Here is a 26,577-nt window from a genome sequence, read left to right on the forward strand (position 1 = left end):
GTCTGAAGATTTAGGTAAGGTAAACATGTTGAAATAGGAGAGATTTTGGTTAAAAACTAAGTATCTGTTCAGTCGAATCTTTGAGGTTTTTCTTTTCTGGTTTTTTATTTTGATTGAGAAACATACTTTCTTAGTTACTGCTATTTATACATACAAAGAGATAACCAAATCATAAAAAAATAACCCACAGCAGTATTATTATTTTTTTTTTTAATTTTAGGATAGATGTCTCACAAAGTACGCACAATATTTGCCAACATCCACCAACGCTGAAATACTGACGTTCAACATGTGGCCAGTTTTCACTTCCACAGCGCTAACAGTGCTATTGTGTACCTTGTATTCTGGCTTATCTTTAATATTTTTCACATATTCTAAGTTTTCAGACTTGCAGCTCTATTAATGCTGTGGATGTTTCCATCGCAGTTACTCTACCTTGTTCTGGCACTCTTAAGTTTGTGACTTTTGAAATATCACTGCACAGCACCAGATGGGTTCAGCTGGCGTTACCTTCATCCTCTGGGGACTTTGTCAACAGACAGTGGTGCTAGAACCAAAAGATAACGCAGAAAATGAATGCAAGGTTTTGCAGCATCTCTATAGCGTTACTGTTGACTTAATGCATGATGTACCTTTAAAGAGTATAATTGGATTTGCCTGGACAGGGTATTTGGCAAAACTCAAGGATGTAGAAGGATGAGTGCGTTGGGGTTTTCAAGGGAATATTCTGTGTGTGTCCCGAGGGCAACAGTAAATAATGTTAGTAGTGTCACAATTGAAAAAGGAAGAAAAAGCACTTGGGATACTGGAATGGCTGTTTTACAGCTTTCGCTGAGTTTAGATTGAGCCTGGCTAGAAGGTGACACATGAACTGCTTAAGCCAGAAGCCTTAAGCATAACATAACCCCAAAGTAAAGACTTGCATGTAAGTTCGACCTGTCTTTTCATAGGTTTCTGTGATTCTTGTACCAAAGGAAAGAGTCTGGTTTGTACACAGTTCCTGGGTAGGAGATGTGGATTTGGGGACTCTGTAGGGAGCTGCTTAGTTTGCGCAGGAATCTGGAGCCGAAGGTGAGAACCCAATTAGTGTGTGAATTTGAGGAGGGAAATCTGTTGTGTGTGCTCCTGAGGAGGATCCTGGGTTAAGTAGAAAGCAGTGCATTTGGAAATACTGAGTGCACAGTGCATTGAAGTGCTGATGGACGCTGTGCCGTGAGCCGGGGGAGCCCTGTGACAGGGACGTGCAGACACTCCGGGGCTGCCGAGTTGGTGGGCATGGAACTGAGCAAGCTCCAGCTCACTTGTTGTAAGGGTTCCCAGCATGTTGCCCAGGATTACAGAGGATACCATGAAATAAAATCCTAACTACTTTAGGAAGAAAATAGCTTAAAGCCTTACGCCTTTGCTACATAAATTGTATTATGATTTTTTTCATGTGAAGTTTGTCAGCTTCTTGAGTCTTTCAATCTCTTTTTTTGAAGGAAGCTAATGAGGTGGGCGCAAGCTCATTCTGCACAGGTTTTGAGCTGGCGGGAGGACGTGCAGCTACGGTAACGCAGCTGCGTGCCCGAGATAACCCACCCTGGGTCTCTTTGGCTCGCGTTTGCTCGGGCCCTTGCATGGTGTCAGCCACAGGAGCGCGATTTCCATGGGGGCTGGAGCGTGGACAGAAGGAGCCCAGTGCGGTGTGAGCACGCAAGTACGCGTTCTGCAGCAAAACGTCGAGCCAGACCGAACGCCTGCTGTAGGGAAATAGGGTAAAATCCCAATCAATTGTGGTGGTTTTCATCATGTACTCTTTAGTGCATAAATCCAACACATGGGTGGTGCTTGATTTGCTGTTGCCTTACTGGATGCAGATTCTTCACAGAAGTGAAGCAAGCACTTCTGTGCACAGACTTCTGATTTCTGGTGAAACAACAATGAGGTGTGTGCATGACTTCTTAATATATCTTCTATTAGAGTAGTTGCGTGTGATTTGGATTTAGAGAAGATGTGCGTTGAAATTGACCATGCACATCATGCGTGAAAATGAATTATTCAGGAAAAATTCATAGGCGCAAATCTGTTTGCTTCCTGCAAACACCCCTCAGAACAGCGCTCTGCTCGCCGCGTATGCGAGCTGTAAGGTAGAGGTGCAGGGATGTGACTGGAGTGCAAATCCTTCTCTGGGATCCGTCTGAGAAGATGCGGCGTCGCTCCCCATCTCGTCCTGAGTCACGGCACAGCGCGGATCTGGCAGTACCTTGTGCGGCTCTCGGAGGCGGCGGTCGGCTGGGATTTATGGAAGTGAAATCGGATATTTCCCCGCAGCCTCCTGGAGTGAGGAATCGCTTCTTTCCGAAGGGCTGTGAGGGAGAAACAGGTTTACTAGGGGATGAAGATGTTGGGCTGAAGGCAGTTTGAGGAAACCTTTAGGAAATATACTGTAAATATTGTATAACAGTATTGTTTGAGCTTGCAGGGTTTTGGAATGGTGCCAACATTTTGGCATGTTTTGTTTAAACGATTTAGGGAGGACTGGTTTCTACACGAGCGAGGAAAGAGCGTGTGAATGTGTTCTTGTGAACTGTTTTGTTTTCTCCAATTCTTATCTTCTGTTTGGTACTTGGACACCTATTTACCTTGGGGTGGCTATATAAGGAACAGAAGTTTGGCAGACTTTTTTTGGTAGATAGAGATGTCTATATTAAGTAATAGGAAGAGTATGTCGTTCCCTCTCGTGTGCTTGCTGATTCCCAAGAGCCGATATGTGCTTTGTGTAGCAAGTATGCATTTGAAAAATCAGGATCTGCTCACCCTGGATCTTTATCAGTATTATATTAAAGCATCTTGGGGTTCTAGCTGTTATTTTTTAATGGGCAAACTGTTAATATAAGATCAGGTTTAGGAAGTCTGAGATAATATTGTTGATCCTGGGGAATGCAAATAGATGGAGATGCCTGTCATGAAAGCATATCATTGCTTTTTTCTCCTTTTCCCTTGTTATTTATTCATTTAATTTATTTTCACCATCTTGCTGTTATACTTTGTTCCTGGGCAGTTGCTATTCACTTACTTAAAATTGGACTGTGAGGTCTGTTTCTTACTTTGGGAATTAGCAGAACTTGCAAATGCGGTTTTGAGAAGTTGTTTAAACATAACCTTATTATCAAAATAGGCAATAACATTAAATACTTGGTGTTTCTTTTTATTGACTGCATAACATGGCGATTCTCATCGTGGGGTATGTGATCCCAAAATCACGTCTGTGCCAAGATTCGCGGCGGCTGTTTGTCCCCGGTTTTGTGGGGGTGTTGCGTGTGATGCGGAGCGGCGATCCCTGCGCTCCCTTGCTGGATGTCGGCACTGGCAGCAGCACAACCAGAGCCAGCTCGGGTGGTGTGTGCAGAGCCCTGGGATATAGCACTGTAACCAGGGACAATCCTGCGTAATACATGTTAGAGGCAAATAAATGCTATTGCTGTTCCTAGTAAGCAGTTGCCATGCTAATTCGTTATTTGAGCATGCTGGCGTTTCTTAAATTGTGAGCGTTTGTCTTCTGGAATTATCTCGTTGGCTGAACCTCCAAAGAGTGCTGAAGATGTCGATCGTATTTGAATATAGCTTTCTGTCCCTTTGTCTAGAAATTGGGGCTAAAGAAAATATTCCTATAAGCAAGAAAAAGAGAGGAAAACTAGTGAACTGGATGCAGGCTTCAGATATTTTTCCTAGGATGCAGGTAGCTTTACAGAAGGAACAATTTGAACTTTAACCTACAACAGATAACACAGCATGATTTTTTTTCCAGGAGTGCTATGAACTTATGATGTCAAAGCAGGAGATAGATGTGGATCAAGGCAGCAGAAGTCTTGTTTGTGAGTTTGTACAAAAACCTCTCCTCCAGATCCCTGGAGCCTCTTTAAATGTTTTCAGTAACTTCGTAGTGGTGATACTCATGTGTTGTATCATAATAATGCAAATAATGTATTAGTATTGCTGCATTCAGTATAGATCTTTTGCTACTAGCTGTTCTTGATGGTTATCTTTCTGACCCTTAAAGCGGTTCGGGGATGCGGAGCTCTGGGCGTTCGGGGACGCGGAGCTCTGGGGTTAGATGGCAGGTAGGAGGCAGCTGCGCTAGGGCGGTTCCAGCACATCAGCTCAGTGTGAGGATGAACTGGCTGTATGACTGAGTCTGACGAAATCTTATGCTTGTACGTCAGTAACATCTGTTAATTTTCTTCCTCCCGTGGTGACAGTTAAGATTATTTGGCAGCCCTCATTCCAGATCAGCCTCTCTGACAGTCTTATAATGTCCTTCATGGCGTGAGAACTACATCTGCATTATTCAAAGGCGATGTGCAGCTAAAGAGGCACAGTTTCTTGAGAGGGCTTTACAGTGTGGAATTCTCCAGCACCATACTATATTGCATGCATCTTGCAGGGGATTTTGCATTGCATTTTACAGGGTTTTTACTGGAAAACAACGGTAGCAGAGTCTCAAATAAGCAGAAGCTTAGGATCAAAGTGTCTGTGCGTTTCCACTCTTCCATGTTGTCAGCATGATTTATTAGGGGGGAAATAGCCAATATTATATTGAAAATGTTGTTAGACACCACGAAGGAAATAGTGTTGTGATTCTACTAGTAATGGGATATAACAGCAGGTAAATGGAAGCATTTCCTTCAGAAACTTCCAAATCGGGGAAACGAGGATAGTAGAAGAAGAGGTGTGTAGGTGAGTAGGAACATTGGCTCATTGTCTTCATTCAGTGTAGACTTCCAGGTAGATTTAAGTACACACATGTGAAGTGTCAAATGCTTTCTCAAAATTACTTTGTTTATGGACTCAGTAAAATCTGAAAGAACTCGCATTAACCTGTCACAAATACCAAGTATAGATAAGCCCTTCATAAAACATCATGTTGCAGTTAGAGTAAGAACACTGCTGAAATACAACATGCAGGAATATCTCCCTGTAGCCTGATGACTAAGATGTTGATCTTACTGTTATGTGTCAGTGTGTAGTCTGAATATAACGAGGCATTAATCAAAGCTTGTTGGCCTTACCTGCCCTCTTGATGTTGTGAGTGATCTGCACTGAGGAAGCGTGATAACACGGCTATCTCATTTTCCTAAGTTTTTGTCTCACTGTGTTGATTTTAAAGCTATTCATTTCCTCTGTTACTTTAGGAACAGATGATATTTTCTTATGTATTACAAAAAAAACAAGGCTTTTTTATCGTTGTTCTGGCTTTGGGGTTTTTTTTGTATCATTTTTGAAAATTGTGTGAAGTTTCGCTCTGGACTTGCACCTTGCACAGCACCTTAGTCTCTCAGGTATTCAGAGGTACTCCTGGCCAGCAAGCTTTCCACAACCATTAGAGTACTGAGCTCGACACAATGCCATGAAGGAAGTGTCTTCATCTGAGTAATGATCGTGATTGCGCATCACACCATCTTGGGTCAATATTGAGCCTGGCTGAAAAAAATAAGGTCCTGATAGTTTAGTTTATTTAATTTTTGCTTTGTTATGTCACGTTCTTCTTCGGTTGGGTGATTCAACTCATGTGCTTGAGGATCTTGCATTTACTTGTTGTGGTCTGGACTCAGTGTCTTACTCTCATTCATCCCTGGGGATTTTTCCTTGCAGTAATCATACGTGGCAGGTACTCACAGGAGAACATTTCCGTGCCGATTTTTGCCTCACAGTTCATAATCTGAAGTAAGCAGCTTCTCTACATGTACCTCTGCTTCCAGCATTGAGGGAAGAGAAGTTTTGCCTCATCGAGCTGTTGGATTTCCTCTTATGGGTTAGTTTTTGAGACTGGGCAGAAAGGACGTAACTGTCTTGCTTTTATTGTTGTAATTATGTTATACATCAGCTGCAACCATTTTCTTAGCTAAAATCTATCTAAATTTGGATTAAGTAGTGATCTTCTGAAGCTGCTCCTGTTACAAATTGGCCAAATGTGACAGGGCATATACAAGCAGTGAAAAATAATGTTTCGATGGCAGTAAGTAGCAGTGTGAGCTCCCGGCATAACAGCATCTTGGAGCAAACAGAGAATAACTGTGTTATAACAAACTTCCTCTCTCATTTCTTGTATAACTTGGTATTTGCCTGCAGGCATTAAGGCTCCGAGCACTGTATGCGGGAACAGTTCAGCTCAGCCTTTGCTCCGCGGCTGCAGCCGCGTTCAAACCTGCTCTTTGTCCTTGCTGTGGATTCCGCGGTTTGCAGAGCTCCCCGCGACCCTCCCGCGCCTCCCATAGCTGCTCTCTGCGTCTGCTGCTCGCCGACACATTGGTTTTATCTTCAGATTGTTATTGGAATTATTTTGAGAGAGTGGTTTCAGTGAGCTGGATGATCTTGAGTGAGTTTCTGGGAGCCCCTTGCTCTGTGTTTGCTGCTTTTATCAGAAGACTGTGCACAAATGTGTTAACACAAATGTCCCCTCCTAGAGTGGGCTCCAGCCTTCACCTATGTGGTATTAGACCTGGGCCAATTAGGAGGATTTAACTCTGGAACCATTAGAAGTCCCTTTTTTCACCATGTGCTGATTCTTTTGTCCATATGTCCAAGCAGAACCCAGTAACTGAGGTAGCTGATGAAGCCTTTTGTAAGTCATCCTGCAGCATATGTTGGTGTCTCTGAATTTTAAGATTTTGGACTCAGGGGAAGTATTGCAGTGAAGTGTTTTCTGGATTTACATTGGTAGATTTCTGACAGATGTACTAGCTGAAGCTTCAAGAAAATAAAAACCATCATTAGATCCACAGGGTGAGCCAGAGACCGGCTTCTCCAGATAGTTTGTAGGACAAGACCAGTCACCTGCATTGGAGGAGGAAGCATTTCTTCCAGTTCCTGACACTGAAGCTCTTGAGCGTGCATTTCTATCACTGGGATAATAGAGGTGTCCTCAGGAAACATTCTTCTGTGATCTGCTCAGGCATTGCCCTTTTTCGATGGTTATTGTTGGTAGGTTTTTAGCCCAGAGTGATGAGCAGAGCAAAAGGAGGCTGGTGACTCTCCAAAATGTTTTGCAGGTTGAGTGCCTCTGCTTGGGTCCCATGATTTTTCTGGTCCCCAGGCATCCTGCCTTGCAAGTGGGAGTATCTGAGTACAACACAACAAACTAGAATATGAATAAATAATTTCTAACATATACCTTTAAGGGAGCATATTACTGCATCACAAGTGCCAAAATGAATACTGTGGTGTTTAATCTGAACACGGTTCACTGTGGACACCCTTACTGTAAAGATAACAAGTCATCGATATAAAAAGTTGCCTGAAATGTTCCCTGTACCTTGCCATAGTATATGTGACTTTTTCTTCCTCCTCTTGCAAAATGCACCTGCTTCAGTGACTTTTGAGCATTTGGAAGTGAGAGGGAGAACTACCTCTGGGGTTTGAATTTTGCCTGTGTGTGACAGCAGCACATCTACACTTGTATTAATATTGCAGCAGAGCGTCACCAAAGTGCAGGAACAAGTCTTAAATGGGTGAGAAGCTGGTTCGGAACCTGTGCTAAACAGGTAAGGTGAGTCACTGTCCATTTTGCTTGAAGAGTATAAATTTAACATACAAACTTAAAAGTACTGTGGTTTTAATAGTAAGTGCTTGCTTTGGATCTTGTAGTAAGAAGTTTTGAATGCTTCTAATACAGGAGATGTGAACAAAGTGATGTGTGGAACTTTGAATGTTCCAAAATGCTGTGTAATATTCCCCTCTCTCTCAAAAACAAAAAAGCCACCCAAACCCATGAATGTTAGAAAATGTTGGAAAGCTTTAGGAATCTGCATTGATTTTCCAGGCGGCATAATGGCACTTCACATTTAATTTGAAAATGTTCTTATCCTGGAGCTGAAAAGGTATTAACAAACTGCAGCTGTGGCTAGTTGTTTGACTTAATATTTTTATATTAAATCATTTGAAGATTGATCTAACGTGTTACTGAAGCAGAAGTATTTAGAGTTTTATTCTGTTCTTGGTTCTTCTGCCTGCTTAGCAGCCAGAAAGCACAGATTGGGGGGTGGCTGTGCTCTCAGGTGGGTGTCACTGGTTTGCAGGGACAGGTGTGTAAGAGGCACTGGCTGCAGGTGGGAACTCAACTTTAAACAGCTTTTTGAGTTGGCATAGAGGTGAACGGCAGAAGCCTGGGGTTGTGCTAGCGTTTTTCCTTCCCAGGGACTGGTGTGGGCGTATTTGGGGTGAGCGTTGGAAAGTTTAAATTGACTTTGACAGAAGGAGATGGGAGTTAATAATTGCATTACTCTCCTTCCTTTCATTGAACTAATCTCTCAAGTTAAATAATTTATCAAATCATAACAAGAAGAGTATTGGCCAGGAAAGTAGAGGACTTTCTCTTCTGCGTCGGAAAACGCTGTTTTGAGCCCCACACGAGGCTTGCCTGGCTTCATTTACGTGGTGACCAAGGTCCGTGGTGTTTTTAGGTCCCATCAGAGGCTTCAGACAGAGGTTTTTTCCGTTCCCCATGGGAAGTGCAGCTCAGCCGCAGGAGGGTGTTCGTCTCGCCTCTGCCCAGATACCATGTGCTGTCATTTATTGGCAGGTCCCAGAGTGTTTGCTTATGTGATAAAATTTACTACGCTAACAAAATAGTAGCAACCTACTAGTGATATATGAAGAACTGTCCTGATAGCCCAGGTTTGCTGAGATAAACAGGGAGATGTGTTAGCTGACCTGCTCTATCCGCTGCTCTGGTTTAATAGTAACACCACTGGGGATACTTGCAAAACTGATCTAATACGCTCTCTAACTCCCTTCTACCTGTTGTGCGGGTGCAGAAGGGGTCAGACCCACTCACAAGCCTTGCGGGGATTTACTGGCTGGAGCTTTTGTTACGATCCTAATACAAACCCAAACCTTACTGCGTGACTGGGAAAGTTCTGCTAATACAAATTGAGTTACAACCGATACTGATAGTTACTTTTGCTTCTTGTTAAGCTCTTATTTAAAAGAAAAAATGTGTGAAGTGTTGTTTGGTCTTTCTGAGTGAGAGCGTTTTAAGCAAGGGCAATTGGCAGACTGAGGAATTAGTAATTCCCTACTATAGGAAACAGATACCTTTAACTTCTCAGTGGTTTTAGCTGTTTGGAGATTTACCTCAAGCTGTAATTAGAGAATGTATGAAGCGCATGCTAACAGTTGCACTTCAAACTTAAACACTTTTTAGAATGTATACCTGTATTTTAAGTTATGAGGTTGCAGATTGCATTGCTGGTCTGCGTATGTAACTGTTCCAACAGACTAATACTTTTCTACAAGTGAGCTAAAGAAAAACCCTTGTGGTAATATTTCAGATAGGAGATGTTGGAATTACTGGTTTGTTTCAAGATAATTAGCTATTACTAGAGTCAAAGACTTTTTGTTATTATGAAATAAACCAACTGTTTCCTATCTCTGCTCTTCTTTGTTTTCCCTGAACAAAACCTTTCTCTCCTTCATCTTGTTCTTTTGTTAGTACTTTTTCTTTTAGCTCAATTGAGGTAGCAGTTTCTCTTAATATTATTTTTTTTTCTACTCTATTAGCAAAACGCCTGCCTTACTTTGGGAACCCATAGCCTGGGAGAAGGGCAGGAACAGACTCTCCCAGCCCTTGTTTACAGAGATGGGAAGGAAGGATGATACCAAGATACTTTCCAGGGAAAAAAATAGAGGGCTGTTCCCACACATGTAGTGATTCAGCTGGATTGTTTTTATGTACAGGAGGATTAAAAAAAAAAAGGCAATGGGAAACAAGGGTGCTTCTCAAAATGTTCTTTCAAGTTGGCATTTGATATTTTTGCTGGAACTGCTGTAGAAATCGAGAGCAAGACTGAGTATGCAGATGTGTGGGTCTGAAAGCCAGGGCATCAGTCACACCGTTATACTTCAGATTGCTTGTTGGTAGGACTCGTTTAAGCATCTGATTTATAACTAAAGCTCAGTAGGACTTTTTTCCTCTTAAAAGACAGATTTCTCTAGGAAAAATTCTAGTACGTTTGAGTGTATCTTAGAAGACAAAGCACACACTGCAATTTATCAACAGCCAAAAACTGCTCAACTTGATGTTGTCAGGGAAAGGGAGTCTCTTACATATCGACTAAAGAATATGACTGGGACTTTTGATGAGAAATAACCTGAATGAGGTTAAAGAAGATAGCATTCATCCCGATTGAAACAAAGAATCTATAAAATAAAAATTAAAAAAAAAAAAAAAAAAGAAAAGAGGGGAAAACTTTAAAAAGTTATGGCGATAACATTTTAAATAACTGAAAAGAACTGCCCACATTGTTGCTTTCTCATGTGTTTTAATATGTCTCTACTACGCTTTGGCTGTTTTCATAAGACAGTGCTATGTTAGTGCTTTTTATGATGCATTTAAACCAATAGGTTAATGTTAAATCCAGAACACAAAAAGCAACATTAATTTTAAGGGTTTAGGGGAATGGATGATGTTTGGGAGGAAGAAAAAGGGGGCTATACTCTGTGTTTTCAAATATTTGCACAGGATAGAAATTTTAGGTCTTTGTAATATATATTTGTGTCATCTTTCTTTGCTCCGCAGCATTTGAAGAAATGCGTGTGATCAGTGCACCATAAAGTGTTGAAGTGAACAAATCAACTCCATTCAGAAAAGTGTTTTGAGACTTAGCATCCTGAAAGACATGAGTCCTGAAAACAGGATCTGGGGTCCTGAATCATACCTGGCGAAGGTGGTGGGATGTAACTTGGCCAAATTCGCCTTGGCCGGGTTAGGGAGGTTGGGGTGATCCCGTTAGGGCGGTTTGACCCCCGCTGGCAACGCAGCCAGGACAGCCCCTCACCCCAATAGGGGAGAGAACTGAAAGGGGGGAACTTGTGCGTTGAGTTAAACACGGTTTAATAAAATAACAAAATAATATATTCTAGTTATTTTATATATATATATATATAATGGAAAATAGAATATAAAGTAAAAGATAGTCCGTGCAATTCCTCACTGAGCACCCTGGTCCCAACAGCCGGTCCCGGGCCCCGAGGCCACTGCAGAACGACGCCCGGCTAAAAAATCCCGGACGGAACTCAGCCGAAACAGAACGGGTCTCTGTCCCTCTAGCCATAAAATCCCGCTTTCCTTAAATACCAAGCCTGGCGCCGATGGCACGGGCTGGCCTCACTGATCAGGCTGGGCGTCAGGCCGGGTCTGTCTGTCCCACACCTGCGCGCAGAGCTCACACAGACCTTGGCTCCCAAACTACAGCCAACATAACGGTAACTTCTTATATTCTCTTTGCTCCAACTCAAAACCGCTGAAAATTCATTTGAAGAAAAGCTTTAACTCTGTCCTGGGGTCTAATCTTGTTCTCAAATTAACTCCAGACAATGACTGAGCTAGCTGTGGAAAAGGAAGGTTTCTAACCGCATGAGGAGAATTAACTCACTTGGAGTCAAACCAGCACACCTGGTCACTGGGGGGTGGGAACGGACACCTGGGTTATAACTGAAGGGGCCAGAAATAAATCCCGTTTGCTGAGCTCTTTGCAAAGTCGAGTTCTTCGTTTGCATCTTAGGAAGCGGCTTTATACAGCAGATATCCTGATTTTTTTAGTGGTGGTTAGTAATCATATGGCAGTGGAATACCTGTTTTTTCTGCATGTCTATTTTTAGGTAAGCTGTGAAAAGATGCTCTGCGAAGCTCTATTTCAAGTGGGTGAACTGAAGAAAAATGTGTGTGATTAAAAAACCCAGCTCCTTAAGGTTTCCTTGTTTTGTCAGGTTACTAACACGGACAGCTTTCGGGATGCTCGATTTTAAAGCTTCCACAGGGCATATGTGGCTTAAAATATGGTTACTGTGTCACCTACGATATATTGATATTGTTCAGTAACTAACGATAGAAAAAGTGACAGTCAAAGTCTCTGAGGCCTTTGAAAATTATTTGCTCTATTATGCACAATTTTAGTTTCTTATGAGGGCTGATGTATCAGTCACCACAAGACTGAACTGTGCATTAATTCACCTTCAGATGCAGTTAGGTGTTTTTTTAGTAGCTTAAAACCTAGTAAATAATAAAAGAATTTGTCTGCTACCGAGGCTCAGGTGGCAGGGAGAGGACGTCAGCAGATGCTTCGTATTTACAGTTGCCTTCACTACTCGAATGTTTGGTTTTGCTTGAGTCCGTGGGTGAGAAAAATAATCTGTGATCTTCAGGGTGTCTGCTTTTTGTTCTTGCTTCATTATTCAACAGGTGTGGACGGTAGTAGTAATCCAGAAATTATTTTATTAAGCTCATGGGAGATTAATGTTTAAATTGAAAGTTATTTTGGGAAGCCGTTGGATTCCCCATCTTGTGGAGTGTGTTGCTTTTAAAATAAATATTAAAAAAATAAATGAATAAAATTGTGAGGGGGAAAGGGAGGATTGGGCTCTCTGTGTCTTTACCTCAGTTACAATTTTGTTCAAAACCGTGCATCCTAAGTAGGTCTTGGGTGTTGGTATGCCTCAGTATGAATATAAATGAAATATTGCTCTGTAGTGAAATCAGGTTTATCACAGTGTAATTTCCTGCTAAAAACAAGGCTTCTTTTAAGGACTTTTATCTAAAATAACTAATGAATGTAATGGCATTAAATAATAAAATACTATTATGATGCCAAAAATAACTTCTTGGTCTCTTTGATCTCCATTTTAGCTAAAGATATAAAATTCCACTAGAGACTCTTGTAAACAGACTCCATTAATCCGAACAAAACAGCAACTCTAATAGATGTCGATTAGACAGTGAATAACCTTGAGTTTTAATTTTCAATACAGCCTGAGTTAACTCCACATTAATCGGAGTCACGCCTCTCAGTCGTGTTGCGCTGCTCGGAAACCTGCGTGTGGCTGCTCCTGCTTGTCTTGGCTTTAATTAATCATGCTCTTATTTCTTGGCAGCGGCCGTTATTGGGCAGGGAAATGCGGTTCCAGGTGTAGTCGTGAGTCTTTTCGGCTTGTGCGTGCTGCCGGGAGCAGCTGAAACCCAGAGATGTCTGTGGTATTTCCAGCTGATGGGGACTAAAAAGTATTTAAGCCTTCTGTCATTGAAAAAGTTCAAATTTCTCTTTTTTTTTTTTTTCCTTTTACGTGTGCATTGTTTAGTAACATTCAGTGCATGTGTAATGGAAGTGTCGGTGTGTTTGTGTGCTGCTTATTTTTTTTTGTTTTACCATAAAGCTTTATGTGACTACCTGAGAGCAAGAAGGATCCCATTTGAAGAGATGCAGATGTATGTTATTTGTATTTAGAAGAAGTTTAACATGTAGTTCTGATGACACATCGGTATTTTGTGTGCTTCTAAAGAATGCACCGATTGATAGGATTATCCCAACTAAGAGTGTCAGTGGAGTTAATAAAGACAAGTGCCCTGAGAGCTGCGGTGTCTGTGTGGCTTGGCCCTTTGTGCACTTTGGGGACCTCATTTCTGATTGCCCTGCTCTTCCAAAGTTCCCTATGGGCCAGGGGAACACTTAGCTCCCGTGAAGCGGCACCGGGAGCAGCCGGGTCCGTTGGTGACGGGCAGCCTGGGTTTGTGCTGTCCCTCGGTGTTATCCCAGCACGTCCTGTGCCGTTAGGTGCCCTCGGACGAGGCGATGCTGCTCCTCGTGGCACGCGGCGCGTTCCGCCTGGTGTTGCTAAAACCAGAGCTCTGGGGCAAATCTGGTGCGTGTGGTTGTAACCAGGGGGGGCCTGGGCAGAATCGGGGCTGTGCTCTGGGGTCAGTTCACCACGGTGTAGCCCGCAGAGAAAGTGAAGAGTTTGCCAGACGTGATAAGAAGCCTTGGGCTGATTCCCAGGTCTTCCTGCAAGCTGGTTCAGCAAATTACAGTTGAGAAATAGTCAGTGTTTTCTAGAGTCTGATTATCCTTTTTTTGCCTGTTTTCCTTGTCGCTCCTGTATTTGCATGTTACCTTGATGGGTAAGCACGCAGAGACTAAATTAGCCATTCAGTGTGGCTGGTGGTGGGGACAGAGAGTGGACTTACCGGTTGGAGTGCTCAATTTGTACTTCTCATGCAAATTTGATTTCTGCAATGGAAGGAGAGCTGTGAGGAGGTGTAAGAATGGCAGTGATGAACGCGCCAGTAACGACATGTGTACACCACAGCACAGTAAATTAAATTAGAGTTATTCAAACAGAGAAAGTACACCGTACCTAACAAATAACAGTATTATACTTGCAATGAAACAACCACAAAACCCAGAGCATTTTCATTCCCTGCACCAGGGGAGGTTGAGGTTGGATCTGGGGAACAATTTCTTCCCCCAAGGGCTGTGGGGCATTGGAACAGGCTGCCCAGGGCAGTGCTGGAGTCACCATCCCTGGAGGGGCTGGACAGATGGAGATGAGGTTCTCAGGGACAGGGGGCAGTGCCAGGGGCAGGTTATGGTTGGACTCGATCATCTTGAAGGTCTCTCCCAACCAAAATGATTCTGTGATAAAGCAGTCGTAGGAGGACGTAAGAAATTTCCTAGCGACACCAGAATAAGTGCTGAAAACAGCATTTATTGTTATGAATGTTGCAGCTATGTTATTCAGAACATCCGTGCGGTACCTGAGATGTGTGAGAAGAGGGCTCGGTGCCAGCGTCGCAATAACAGGGGAGTCGGGGGAGATGGCACCTTGCGTTTTTGCAGGAAATCTTTTGGGGTGGGCTGTTTTATTGTAGTTTTTAATTTAAGCATTTGTCAGGCTCCCTCTGTAGGTGCCGAAGGAGGAGCAGCTTCTCCAAAGGTTGCTTTAGAACGGCTAAATGGAGTACCTGTCTGGATCTCCCTTCGAAGGATGTCGTCAGAGGAGTTGTCCTCTTTGCGTTAGCTATAGAGAGCCTGTGGTGATGGCCACCTCAAGTTGCTTGGCTTTTTCGACTATTCCCCTGACCATATGTGTGGGAAACTCCCATAAATTCTCAGTGAAAAGTAATACAAATGTTTTATTCCTCAGTCTCTGAGAGAAAGCAGCTTGTGTTGTTCATAATGCTGCAGTATTGAAGAACATAATGCAGACAGTCTGAGTTCTGTCCCTACCCTGACTCTGTTAAATACCTGGGTTTTTGACACCTGCGAACAGCTTCCAGTTATTAAGATTTGATTTTATGTGTGTGCAGTGGGAAGTTGTTAGATTCCACATCTCATCTAAGGGCTTGCTCTTCATAAATTGCTCTCTTCTGATGGTCCCTCAGAGCTTTAAGGGGAGATGCAGTTGTACTTGGTAACTAGAAACAATACATTTAAAAAAATAACTAGCTGTTACTGTAATGGCCATTGCAGGAAACAAATGAAATTATTTTAGCTACTCTGTGCCAGGTTTCCTCCGAATTTTTCTGGAATTAAAGGGTCGTGTCTTTTTTAAATATGTTGTTAGTCAAGATGATGATGGGTTTATGGTATTACAGCAGCGTGGAAATTTGTGGAACTTTATGAAGACATCTTTATTTGAGCTCTAATCATAGGCAATCTAAACATAACTTACTGCCTGTGAGGGCCACACATAATATGGTAAACTGTCAAATAAATGGGTTAACTGGCTGTCAGTCACTTATTCTTCTCCGCCACCGCTGCTGCGTGTACTACTTAGTGCCTTGTGTTGGGGAGGGAGCGCATATTTAGTGCCTGTGTCTTCTCCAAACAGTAAAAAAAGCAGTTTTTCCAGCACTGGCATGATGACTATCAACTCTTGCAAAGCTGGGTACTAAACAGCGCCTGATGCCCGGAGCTCCCCGCTGGTTCCTAGTTGAGGACTGAACCTTTTCTGTGCTGCGCTGGCATTAAAACCCCGAGCGGGACCGTTGGTGTGAGCTGGAGGTGCTCGGATTTAGATTTGCTTCCACGCTTTCGGCAAATGCAGCGCAATAATGACCTACGGCATAAGAAACTAAACCTTACTAAGGGTTATGAATCTGGATTTTTTTTTTTTTTTTTTACATTTTTTTTTAATTGTATGCTACTCTTAAATTGCCCCTTAACTCAATCGGTAACTAGGAGCTCAAAAAGCATGTTTCGTTTTCGTTAGAGTAGTTGGTATTTCATTCTCCTGTGGGTTTTTCCTGACTTTCTGTTCCTTTTTTTTCTTTCTTAGTCTTCATGAAGAAATCATTGACTTTTATAAGTATATGTCTCCCAGACCTGAAGAAGAGAGAATGCGGATGGAAGTGGTGAACAGGATAGAAAACGTTATAAAAGAGCTCTGGCCTAATGCAGATGTGAGTAGGACGCTGTTCTATTTGTTAATATGTAAAAGCAACATTTTGTGCCTGTTTACTTCGTGAAGTATTGAATAATGAAAATACTGCTTATTTTTCGATATTTAAAACAAACAACAAAAGGATTTCTGGTCAAACAAGAGAGATGATCTTCATTTCTGGAATTATACAGGTCAACATTTTCTAGCACACATAGGAACAGAGGTAAGCTAGACCTACTGTCATCAAAGAAAGGGCATGAGGAGTGGCAACATTTAGTCTCATTAATATTTATTTACTGAGATTAATGGGAACATATGAGGCATGCGTGCTTATAAAATATTATGTTTAAAAAAAAAATTCTGAAATTTGTGGTTTGACTGAAAAGTCTGTAGTGGGGCTTCTAGTCCAAAGACCTGAGGTCTTGAACAAGTCTATTAAGATGGAATGCCAGCAATGCCACGTCACATAGACCACGCTGTTGTTAATGAGCAGTTACATTAAATTGAAATACCTTACAAATGTAAAAGAACCAGGAAGAAAACAAGTCTGTAGATCTCTTCTCTCCCCCTCTCTCTCTACACATATATCCATATATATTAGATATATAGTGCCTCTAATGCCTCTTTCCACCCAAGACAGGTTTTTACTAGTACTTTATTCAGTCAAGTGTTTCTCCAGTGCAGATCTATGCTTCTTTTTATTTGTTTTCAATAAAGGTTGTATTAAAGAGAAGCTAGAGAAGTTGCTTTTACAACTCAAGATGGTTTTATGGAGACACAGTTGTGGTTTTGGCATAATTGAGTCTAGTTTAATTGTATCCCTGTACTAACATGGTGTTAATTTCCAGGTTTCTAGCTGTAGTAACCTATCGGTGGATAATGGTAGCTGAAAACAAGGACTTGTTAGCTGGAATAGCAAACCCAATCCAGACAGCAGAATCTTTAGCGTAAGGAATGCTCTTTCATCCTGCCACGGTAACAGATAGTGTTTTGACGTGAATGACTTAAACTCGCTGTTCGTTTCAGATCTTCTTATCCTGTTTTGTGGAATTTGTTTTTGGAAGCTGGCAGAATACGACAGAATATTAATTCCGTTGAAGCTTTATGTATGTGGCGTGTGGTTTTGTGTGTAATATACTCACATTTTCAAGATAGTTTCTGTAGTAATGGCCAAGGTATTAGTGACATATAAGATGGAAGGAGCACACGGGGCTGGGAACGTTCTCTTTGAGCAAAACCAAGAACCTTTCCAAGGGAACTGTGTAGAGGCTTTAGCGTATCTCACAGATTTTGTGTAGCTCTCCTCTAACCTGGTCAAACGGTGTTGTAGACCCTGATCACGAGCAGGAGTAGTGAGCTGCTAGTGAGACACGTGATATTATAGGAAACAGTGTGGGTATGGAACGGTTCTTGCTATGGTACACCTTGCCAAAGTCGTTTAGTAGGGGATTCCACCAAATAACCCATTGCTTCAGCCTAGAGAAGATGCCGCTGTTTCCCAGACAGGTTTGTGTGCTGCAGGCTTCACTAGCGTAATGGGATTAATGGGTTTATTACCAGGGAATCTCGCTTCGTTACCACTAACACTTGGAATGGGGCACAAGAACTTAGTGCTTCCAGAGATAATCTGTTTGTAGGACAGGCTTGATCTGCAAAAGCTAGGTCTTTTATATTAAAAAAATATATATATGTATATATGACTTCAGGGCCTTAAGAAAATAGTCTTTCTTTAAGCTGCTGGAACTGGCTTTTGTAGCCATAATGTTTTAAAGAAGGGGAAGCAAATCCCAAGCCCTATGACCCGGCAAGAGCCGACCGCTCGGCTCAGCCGTGGTGGGAGCGAGAAGCAGCCGAAAACTGAAGTTCACTTTCAATGAGTGCCAGTTAAAGCTGCCGTGACCGTCTTTCTTCACTGTTCTCGAAAATGGAAGAGAGCAAGAACGTGCCGGTTCTTTTTGCTCAAGTCAGTCGCTGCTTTTCCAAGCCTAAGTCCCTGTTTTGTCTGCTGCTGTTAATGTCGAGGGAGAATTCTCCTCTTGTGTGCCCTTCCGTTCTCTGCAGGCCAGAAGGGAACCGAGCGGTGACAACAGCACGCCAGGCTACGACCTGGAAATTACCGTCGTGTTATATTGCTAATACTTACTTTACGGATCTGCTCAGGAACCGAACTGCTGAACTCCACTGTGTTCAACCTTCACAGTCTTCTGTTGTAATTTTTCAGTCATTCGTGTTAATCACTGACTTCCTGGAGGTCTGTGTTGGTTTAGCTACTTGTAAGATTTAAGTTTTGAGTGCACGCTCTGAGAAGGTGGAGTGTTAATCTGGTCCAATGTCCTCAGCTTTAGCTGTAGTGTAAAGCAATAAGTTAATGTTTAAGCTGTTCATTTTGAGTCATAGATGTAGCGAATCCAGCTAAAATAAACTTTAAGTTAAACATACACATTTGGTTTGCAGTTTCTCACTAAACACGTAGGTGAAACATAATCTATAAAAATTAGATACCAAGAAAAGGAAAGTCAGGCTTCGTGAATCTAAATGTATAGAAAACATGTGGAATGTGTCTGTGCACATACTTTCTTTTTCCTGCTCCGCTTAGGAAAAGGCTGAAAAGGCAGATGGAGCGGTGTAAAACTAGGTATCCTACACTGTTATGGTATTTATAGAAGTTTGCAATTGTGTCATTTGCTCTCTTACTCAAGGGAATGTGCTTAGAAGGAAACATTCCTAGTAAGTGAGAACTGTTCTTGGCATCAGCAAGGCTGGGACCGTAAGAAAGGCTTTAATTACACCGAAACCGAACAACCCCAAACACTGAACTAAAGCATTTTAAGACAAAGTGGGTTTTTTACTGGTTGAATATGAAAATTTGACTATTGAACAAAGAAGTCCTTATGCAGTGGAATTTAGGATACGTTTGTGATCATGTCCTCAGTTTGGTGTCTGAGTATTATGTGGCCTTGTAGATCTGAAAGAGGTGATGTAAATTCACTTATGAAAATAGTACGATTGGGAATGGAAATAGAAAGATGACAGACTTCAGAAAATTCTACTTAATGATGTAGAAGAAACAGACGTTTAAGTTGGCTATGGATACATTCGTTCTGTTTTGTTTTGATGGAGGGATTTTTGGTAGCGAGGACTTTGCAAGTTTTTGTGGGTTTCCGAGTTGTGTTGTGCACAGCGAGGACATATTTGGACACATACTGTAATTAAAGCTCCTTCAGGAACTTTGGAATTGAATATGAACGAGTTTGTAGAAATCCAGGATAAATAGTAAGAGCAACCTGCAGGAGGACTCATTGCAGTACTGTGAAGTCTGAAGTTATCTTCTGGATGCAAATACACATCTCTGCCCGCAGAGAATAAAAACATAGTCAGCAGCATTGGCACCACAAAAACTGATGTTCGCATCTCTCACTTTATAGTAGTGTCCTGGATTTGGGATGCTTTAAATATGAGCATGGCTACAGAGCTTCAACAGTTTAAGTTCCGATTTGATAATAAATCAAAATCCTTTAAAACTTCTGATTTCTCCACTCTTCCATCTTTCCAGATTTGATGGGAGAGGGATTGAGCCGTGGGTGTGGGCTGCTTTTATATAATAATTCAGTGTTTCTCATACTCCAAATTATTGTACAACAGCAGATGTTGTCTCATTCCGTTTGGTAAAGGTCATATATCTTGTATCAGTAAGTTTATGAATACTTTCAGACTTGCTTATTCAATAAAGACTCTCTTTGCTGTTCAGCTGAACACACTATTTTGTTTGATAATGTGAAAGCACGTTTAGATTTTCTGAACCCATCAGTGGTGGTTTTATTGTGCAAAAGCACTTTTCAGATGTTTTGGTAGCCAGATAAATCCTGGTTTGACCGAACCTGAACAGTTTCACAGAGGATGCTTTTGCTGTTATCCTGGATTAAAAATAGTAATAATAATTATTACGTTCTTAGCTTTGGGATGCCTTTATGCTATTGTCAAGATCTAGTACAATATTGATGCTAGTTCTGTGGCGTCTCTTTGCAGTCTTTTCTAGTTGGAAAAGCTATGAACTTTTAAACCTACTCCCAGCATGTGCTTTTTGTTGGGGACGGGGTGCGGGGGCAAAGAGAGTGAAGCGATAGAGGATAATCAAGACGAAGCGCTTGTACTACTTCTTTGTCCACTAAAGCATCAAGACACTTACTTGCAAAACATCATGTTTTCCTGTCTATCCCCCTTCCTTATCCCGAAGGAGAAAAACGTAAAAAGTGGGTCACTCGACATACAAATAGGTGGCAATCAAGCTGGTGTATGAGACTCTTTAGGGCAGAATACGCGAGGCTGTAGGAGGCTCCAGGAAACACATCAGAAGCCTGCGCTGGAAAATGAGTCCAGATGTGGGGATGGTTTGACTTGGAAGTCTCAGCCGCCCCTGTGGCCAGAGCGGTTCCCACAGCTTGTGCCGGAGCCCTGGTCATGAATCCACAGCAACCGCCTCCCTCTGGGGGAGCAGAAACTTTCTGAAACGTACGTTTGTTTCGGCTTAAACAAGAAACACAAAAATTGTGCTACTTGCCCTGTAATTCAGAAAAAAAAATGGATCATGATATATGTGAATTTTTTTAAAGTAGTCAAAGCAACAGAAATATATTAAACTTTTAAAACATGTTTAAAAACTGAAGGATATACCTTGAGGTATGGAAGCAAAAAAGAAATGGAACTGATACTGGGTTTTTTATGTTGTGTCACTCTGAAGCGTTTCAAAATCTTTTGATTTATGGGTTTTGCCGAATTTTGTCACGATGCAAATTTTTACATTACAAAGAAGGTTTCGTAATAGGTTTTGTAATGTTTCATGGGTAATAGCAGTGAAGATTTGCCTCTTATACCACCCTGAAGATGTAAATGCTTGAACCGAAAAGGGGACCCGTGTGCATGTCCTGTTGGCAATACCAAAATCTGCCGATGGAGGGAAGCAGTAACCAACCTTTACAAGCAACTTGGTAGAACTTGTCTTCTGAAGCCTGAAAATTTGTTTTCACGTATCCTGTTCTTGTGTTTCAGGTGCAGATATTTGGCAGTTTTAAAACTGGTTTATATTTACCTACAAGGTGAGTAATTTTTTTGGTGTAAATTCTATACGAGATAAAAGAAAGCCATATGGAACCTGTAGTGATTTAGCTGCTGTCCCAGCATCTGTGTTCCTTGTGTGTATGCTTCTTATATTAAGACGTGTTAAGCCATTAGTAATCTGCAAAATGTACAGAAATCTAGTAATTAAGACTGGTAACTGTAATACAGGTGTCTGTATAGATTTTGCATGTATCAGTAAAAGATCTGAATCACCATGTTGTCAAAAAAGGCTTATTTTGTAATTTGGCTTCGTTAAATGACTAAAGCAAAACAAGAGGTTGTCCTCAAAAGAAAAGCTAAATTTGATCTCCACAGACAATTAAATTGGAACATTTAACATTACTTAATGTTAACACTGAAAGGAAGACATACAGAGCTGGGGTTTTTTTCTTTCAGTTGTCTTTTGTGAAATCTGTACTATAGTCAACCTCTGCCTTTTCCAAATCTGTTCCTAGTTTTCATAAAGGGAAGTCATTACTCAGTGACACCAGTGTCTTCTGTGTAGAAATTGTAAATACTTTTGACAATTAAATAGAAATAGAATGAAGGGCTTCAGTGGCTGCAGGGAATAAACACTTTATGTCTGAGGTTAACACCTGAATCGAGTTCTGCACTTTGGGAACGAGGCTTTAATATCTGGTACTGACAGCAAGTGAGGGATACCCGAGGCGGCGTTTCATCTCTTTCTGAAAAGCAAAGTGTCTGTGGGATACCTCAGTATCTGCTTTAGCCTGAGGAGTTGCAGGAGAGCTGAACCTCGGTTTCTGTTGGGCGGTCAGCAGTAAGGTGTACACATACACATTGGGTTTGCGTCTGACCTCCTTCTTTGCTCAAACTTCCCTAGTGACCAGCATTTGTGTGTTGGTAATTAATTCACTGTTGCCTTCTGTCAAAGCTTCCCTTCGCCCTGCGTTTTCCCAACCGGTCAGTAACTGTATAGTTAATTCAGATTTCAGTTTTGGGGATTTGGAAAGACCTACAGTGTGTGTTTAATTCTGCTACTCCCTGCTAGAATTTGCCTGATATCCTTGAGTTAAACTGGTTTCGAAGGTTTGGGCGGAGGGTTGTGGAGCTGCTGGCTTCTCTGAGGTGTTTTGCAGGCGCTCTCTATCCTCAGGGTGACAGCAGAGCTGCTTTTCTTGCTGCGCATCGGGGAAATAGCTCCTGTTGTTCGCTGTCAGCATCGGGAGCGGCGTGAACGCCAGTTCCGTTCCGAAGCGTCCAGCAGCGTCTCCTCCCTGTTGGCAGGAGGTGTTTCACCGCCTGCGGACGTTCCTTTGAGCTGGTTAAAGCAGTGTCGTTCGTGAAGCAGCAGACCTCTAGAATCTGGAGAGGGGGAGAAAAAGTATCCCTAAATTTTGGGGTGTTTTCAGCGATGCAGTTTTCCGTGTGAGTGAAGTGATATAGCTGCTGTTCCAGCTCTGGTTGTTCGCTCGGCTCCTCGTGTTCCCAGCCAAGCCGGGAAATGACGGAGCGAGCTGGGGATCTCACAATGGACACCAAGCGCCTTCGAGCCTGAGTTTAGGCGTGGATTAGGGTGCCAGCTCCTGTGGAGTCAAATATGTATGTGCATAGTGAGATGGAGCCACCCCTTCGAGGAGCTGAGGTAATGAGCAAAGTTAATTAGATGGTTTGATCTTATTTAACAACTCGTTGCTTCCCGAAGTCAAGGTTACCACGTTTTCCGCTCTCCTTCCCGACTCCGTGTTCTCGGCACCACACGCAGCTGTTACTATCACCCCGAAAACCAGCTCTGAGGTGCAAAGAAGCAGGAAATGGCCCTAGAAGTTCTTGGGGTTTTTTAAAGGGGGATGGAGGGGGTTGGTTTCTGCCAGGCCCATTAGTGCGTTGAATGGATTTGCTGCGGATTAGACAAACGCCAAAGGAGGGGACGGGCCGTGGGTCTGGGGGCGAGGTTGGTCTTTTCATTTGAATAAATCTATATTTTCTTTCCATTTCAGCGATATTGATTTAGTTGTGTTTGGAAAATGGGAGACGTTACCTCTTTGGACCCTGGAAGAAGCTCTTAGAAAGCACAATGTAGCAGATGAAAACTCAGTAAAGGTTTTAGATAAAGCAACTGTAAGTTTGGGGGAAGAGGGTATTTCCTTGTTCTAAGCTAAATTTCTAATCAAAGATCTTGGTTAAAAGGATGAATTTTCATAAGCGGAAACTATTTTATATGTGAATTTGAAATAGAACCAATAGAACTTTTTAATTTAGTATGGTTTTTATTACTGACAATATAATTGACAGCGTTCCAACAGAAGCATTTCTTCTGTCACGGAAAATCGACAGATTTTCCATTCCGCACAACATACATTTGCTTTTAAGTGAGGTTATACTAATTATTGTTGTGAACTAATGTGATTAGACTTGGGAATTTCTGGACTGAGTTTGTACATAAGTAGATGATTTATTTTTTGTTACTCCAGGTAAGCAGAGGTAATACATTTTCACATAGAAGTAGTAAGTACAGTTTTGTATAAACATGGAATGGAATGCCTGGCACAGGGCAGGATTAATTCCATTATAACTTCCCACCTTTTGCTAATTGTACGAGTATGTAAGAGTGGTGGGGTTTAAATAGGTGTCTAATTGATGGCTGTGATTAGCAGAGAGAGGTAGTTTGGAAACTACCCAGGTGGAGACATGTCAGAGTGCTCTCAGTGCTTGTGGTTCTTGTTTGAAGATAATTTTGATGAGGAATCAATGACCCGCAATGACACGAGTGTGTCTTTCCTTAAGAATACCTATTACCATTTGTCTTTATTTCTTAAGCGTTTGTCTCCCTCTGGTGTTTGCTGTTCCCACTAGACCTGTGTTTCTGCACCAGGAATGGACTGAAAACAGCTTAAAATGAATCACTTTGAACACGAAGTGTTAAATTCTGTTAAACAGGACGGTAAATTGAAAATAGCATTTATGAGTTAGAAAAGCCAAGTTGATGTAAACAGACTGGCAAGGAGTCTGAGTTCATAAACAGACGGGAGTCCTGTTTTCTCTGTCTACCTCCTCTCTACAAATTCATCAAATGTTTCAGTTTTATTAGCGCGTATAAGTATGAATGAAACCAAATGTATCTTGGAAATCTGTATTGACTTAATCTGTCTTTCTTTTGCAGGTACCTATTATTAAACTGACAGATTCCTTCACTGAAGTAAAAGTTGATATAAGCTTTAATGTACAGAACGGGGTTAAAGCAGCCCAGCTCATCAAAGATTTTATCAAGGTTAGGCAACACTATAACAGAATTACAGAGCTCATTAATTTGCTTTTCTGTTTTACTTTGTATCCTTACTAGGGATACGCTTTCACTCTGTGGTGTTTTTTGCTGATACCGATGTGTGACATTCTTAGGTTTTAGATATATTGCCCTAAAAGGCATGTGGATCGTAAAATGTACAAAGAAACAAAGGGAAAATTATAATGATAGAATGACTAAAGAGAACACACTAATACCTGTCTTAAATGTTCTGCTCATTTAACTGTGGTTCCTTGAATATGAGATTAGTAATAACCACACGTTCCTGCAGAATGTAGGAATAACCTTGTTCTAGATTGAATATTGTTTCAGCATACAAATGCTAGTTAAGTAGAATGAGTTAAATTTATTAAGTTATTGTTCAGAGATTCACTACTACCTGTGTCATAGATACAGTTATTTTTGTTTAATATATAGGATCATTTTATTAGGATTAGTGAGCTTTTGTATTTAAAGTTTTGAAGGATCATTACATTCTTCCTTATTCAGTGCTCATAATAAATGTCTCAAAAGCAGTAGAAAATTTTTCTTGGATTTTCGTGTTTGGTGTAGGGAGATGAAGTGCAGTTCAGGCTCACTTAGTGCTTAAGCATGTTCTGCTATTAACTGCTTTGGGTTTTTAACGAAACTAATGGACAACAGGAGAATCAAAGTATTGCAATAGCTAGACAAGTAAAACTCCTTCAGAAAGCCCTGTAAATCTGAATAAAGCGAGCACTTTCAGTTTTAAGGGTTAGAAATCATGTACCTCTGCTTTAATAATGTCACTGAGTTGCCAGAAGTCTTCTAAGTTGGGGGGGGATTCTCAGATGCTGATGAGTTGAGTGTGTGGCCTTCAACTTGTGCATCTTCAGTTCCTTTATGTCCGTTTAGTAGCAGGTGTGAAAGTAGCTCAGTTGGCTTCTGCAGCGTCTGCTGCTTTGACCTGTAGAAGGGCGTAGGAGAAAAATCTCCATGCTTGGTTCAATTTCAGTAAGACAGACCTTTTAGCAAGGTGTGTTATGACAAAACGAGCAGTGATGGTTTTAAGCTAAAGGAGGGAGATTTGGGCTGGACATGAGGAAGAAATTGTTGCCCTGAGGGTGATGAGAGCCTGGCCCAGGTTGGCCAGAGAGGTGGTGGCTGAACCATCCCTGGAGACATCCCAGGCCAGGCTGGACGGGGCTCTGAGCAACCTGAGCTGGTGCAGATGTCCCTGCTCATGGCAGGGGCGGCGCTGGGGGAGCTGGGGAGGGCCCTGCAACACAAACTGTCCTGTGATTCCATGGTTCTGTGACAGTCAGTACTTGTCTGCTGTGGACATGCGGTCTGTGTTTGGTTTTCTGCCACAGCGCAGGGGCTGTATTTCTGTTACACTCCGCATACACATTTACTTGTAGCTGAGTCCGTAAAGCCCTGCATCACTGCCCAAAATTGCCTATGCACTTCTTAATTTCCAGATCAGAGGTAGTCTTCTCTTGAGAGCCCTGAAGGCATCTGTGTGTGCTTAGAAAAAGGTGTTAGCGTGTTGGGTCGGGGCCCGGTGGGAGCAGCCTGTGCCCTGGGAAGAGCACGGGAGCTGCGGGGTCTGCAGTTTCCTGAGAAAAAACCCCTCTTTGAGTTTTGATATATACGCAACGCTTTTGATATGATACGCAACGCTTCAGCTTGTGACTGTAAGATGTTAATAGTTCAGAAAGGTGATCTTGGGTTAAATAGGGTCCCCCATACTCACCGTGAGACTCGTGCAGAAAAGTTCTTGGAGAAATTCTTCTTTGCCTTGAATACTTTACAATCACAGATACCATGATCACAGAATGTTAGGGATTGGAAGGGACCTCGAAAGATGATCTATCCACACCTCTTCTCTGACACTGGGGAACTTTTTAGCTCTGCGTTGATAAAAGCAGTGATACTATCGATATTATGGAGCCTCCTTTACATCCAGGGGTATCTGTTGTGCGGGCACAGCCCGGCCTGTGCAGCTGCCCCAAGGGCCGTGTGTCCCTGCGGACAATCCCAGG

General features: G+C 42.0%; 1 protein-coding gene across 1 annotated transcript in view; it reads left to right on the plus strand.

Moving 5' to 3' along the window:
• Window positions 1-26,577, plus strand: part of TENT4B (terminal nucleotidyltransferase 4B) — a 37,382-nt gene that overhangs the window by 3,577 nt on the left and 7,228 nt on the right. Inside the window, exons 2-5 of the mRNA XM_065640839.1 lie at window positions 16,090-16,213; window positions 21,241-21,287; window positions 23,271-23,391; window positions 24,434-24,541. Coding sequence (XP_065496911.1) covers window positions 16,090-16,213; window positions 21,241-21,287; window positions 23,271-23,391; window positions 24,434-24,541 — 400 coding nt within the window. The remainder of the gene's footprint in view (window positions 1-16,089; window positions 16,214-21,240; window positions 21,288-23,270; window positions 23,392-24,433; window positions 24,542-26,577) is intronic.

The sequence above is a fragment of the Caloenas nicobarica genome, chromosome 9 (assembly GCF_036013445.1).
Source record: "Caloenas nicobarica isolate bCalNic1 chromosome 9, bCalNic1.hap1, whole genome shotgun sequence".
Lineage (NCBI taxonomy): Eukaryota > Metazoa > Chordata > Aves > Columbiformes > Columbidae > Caloenas > Caloenas nicobarica.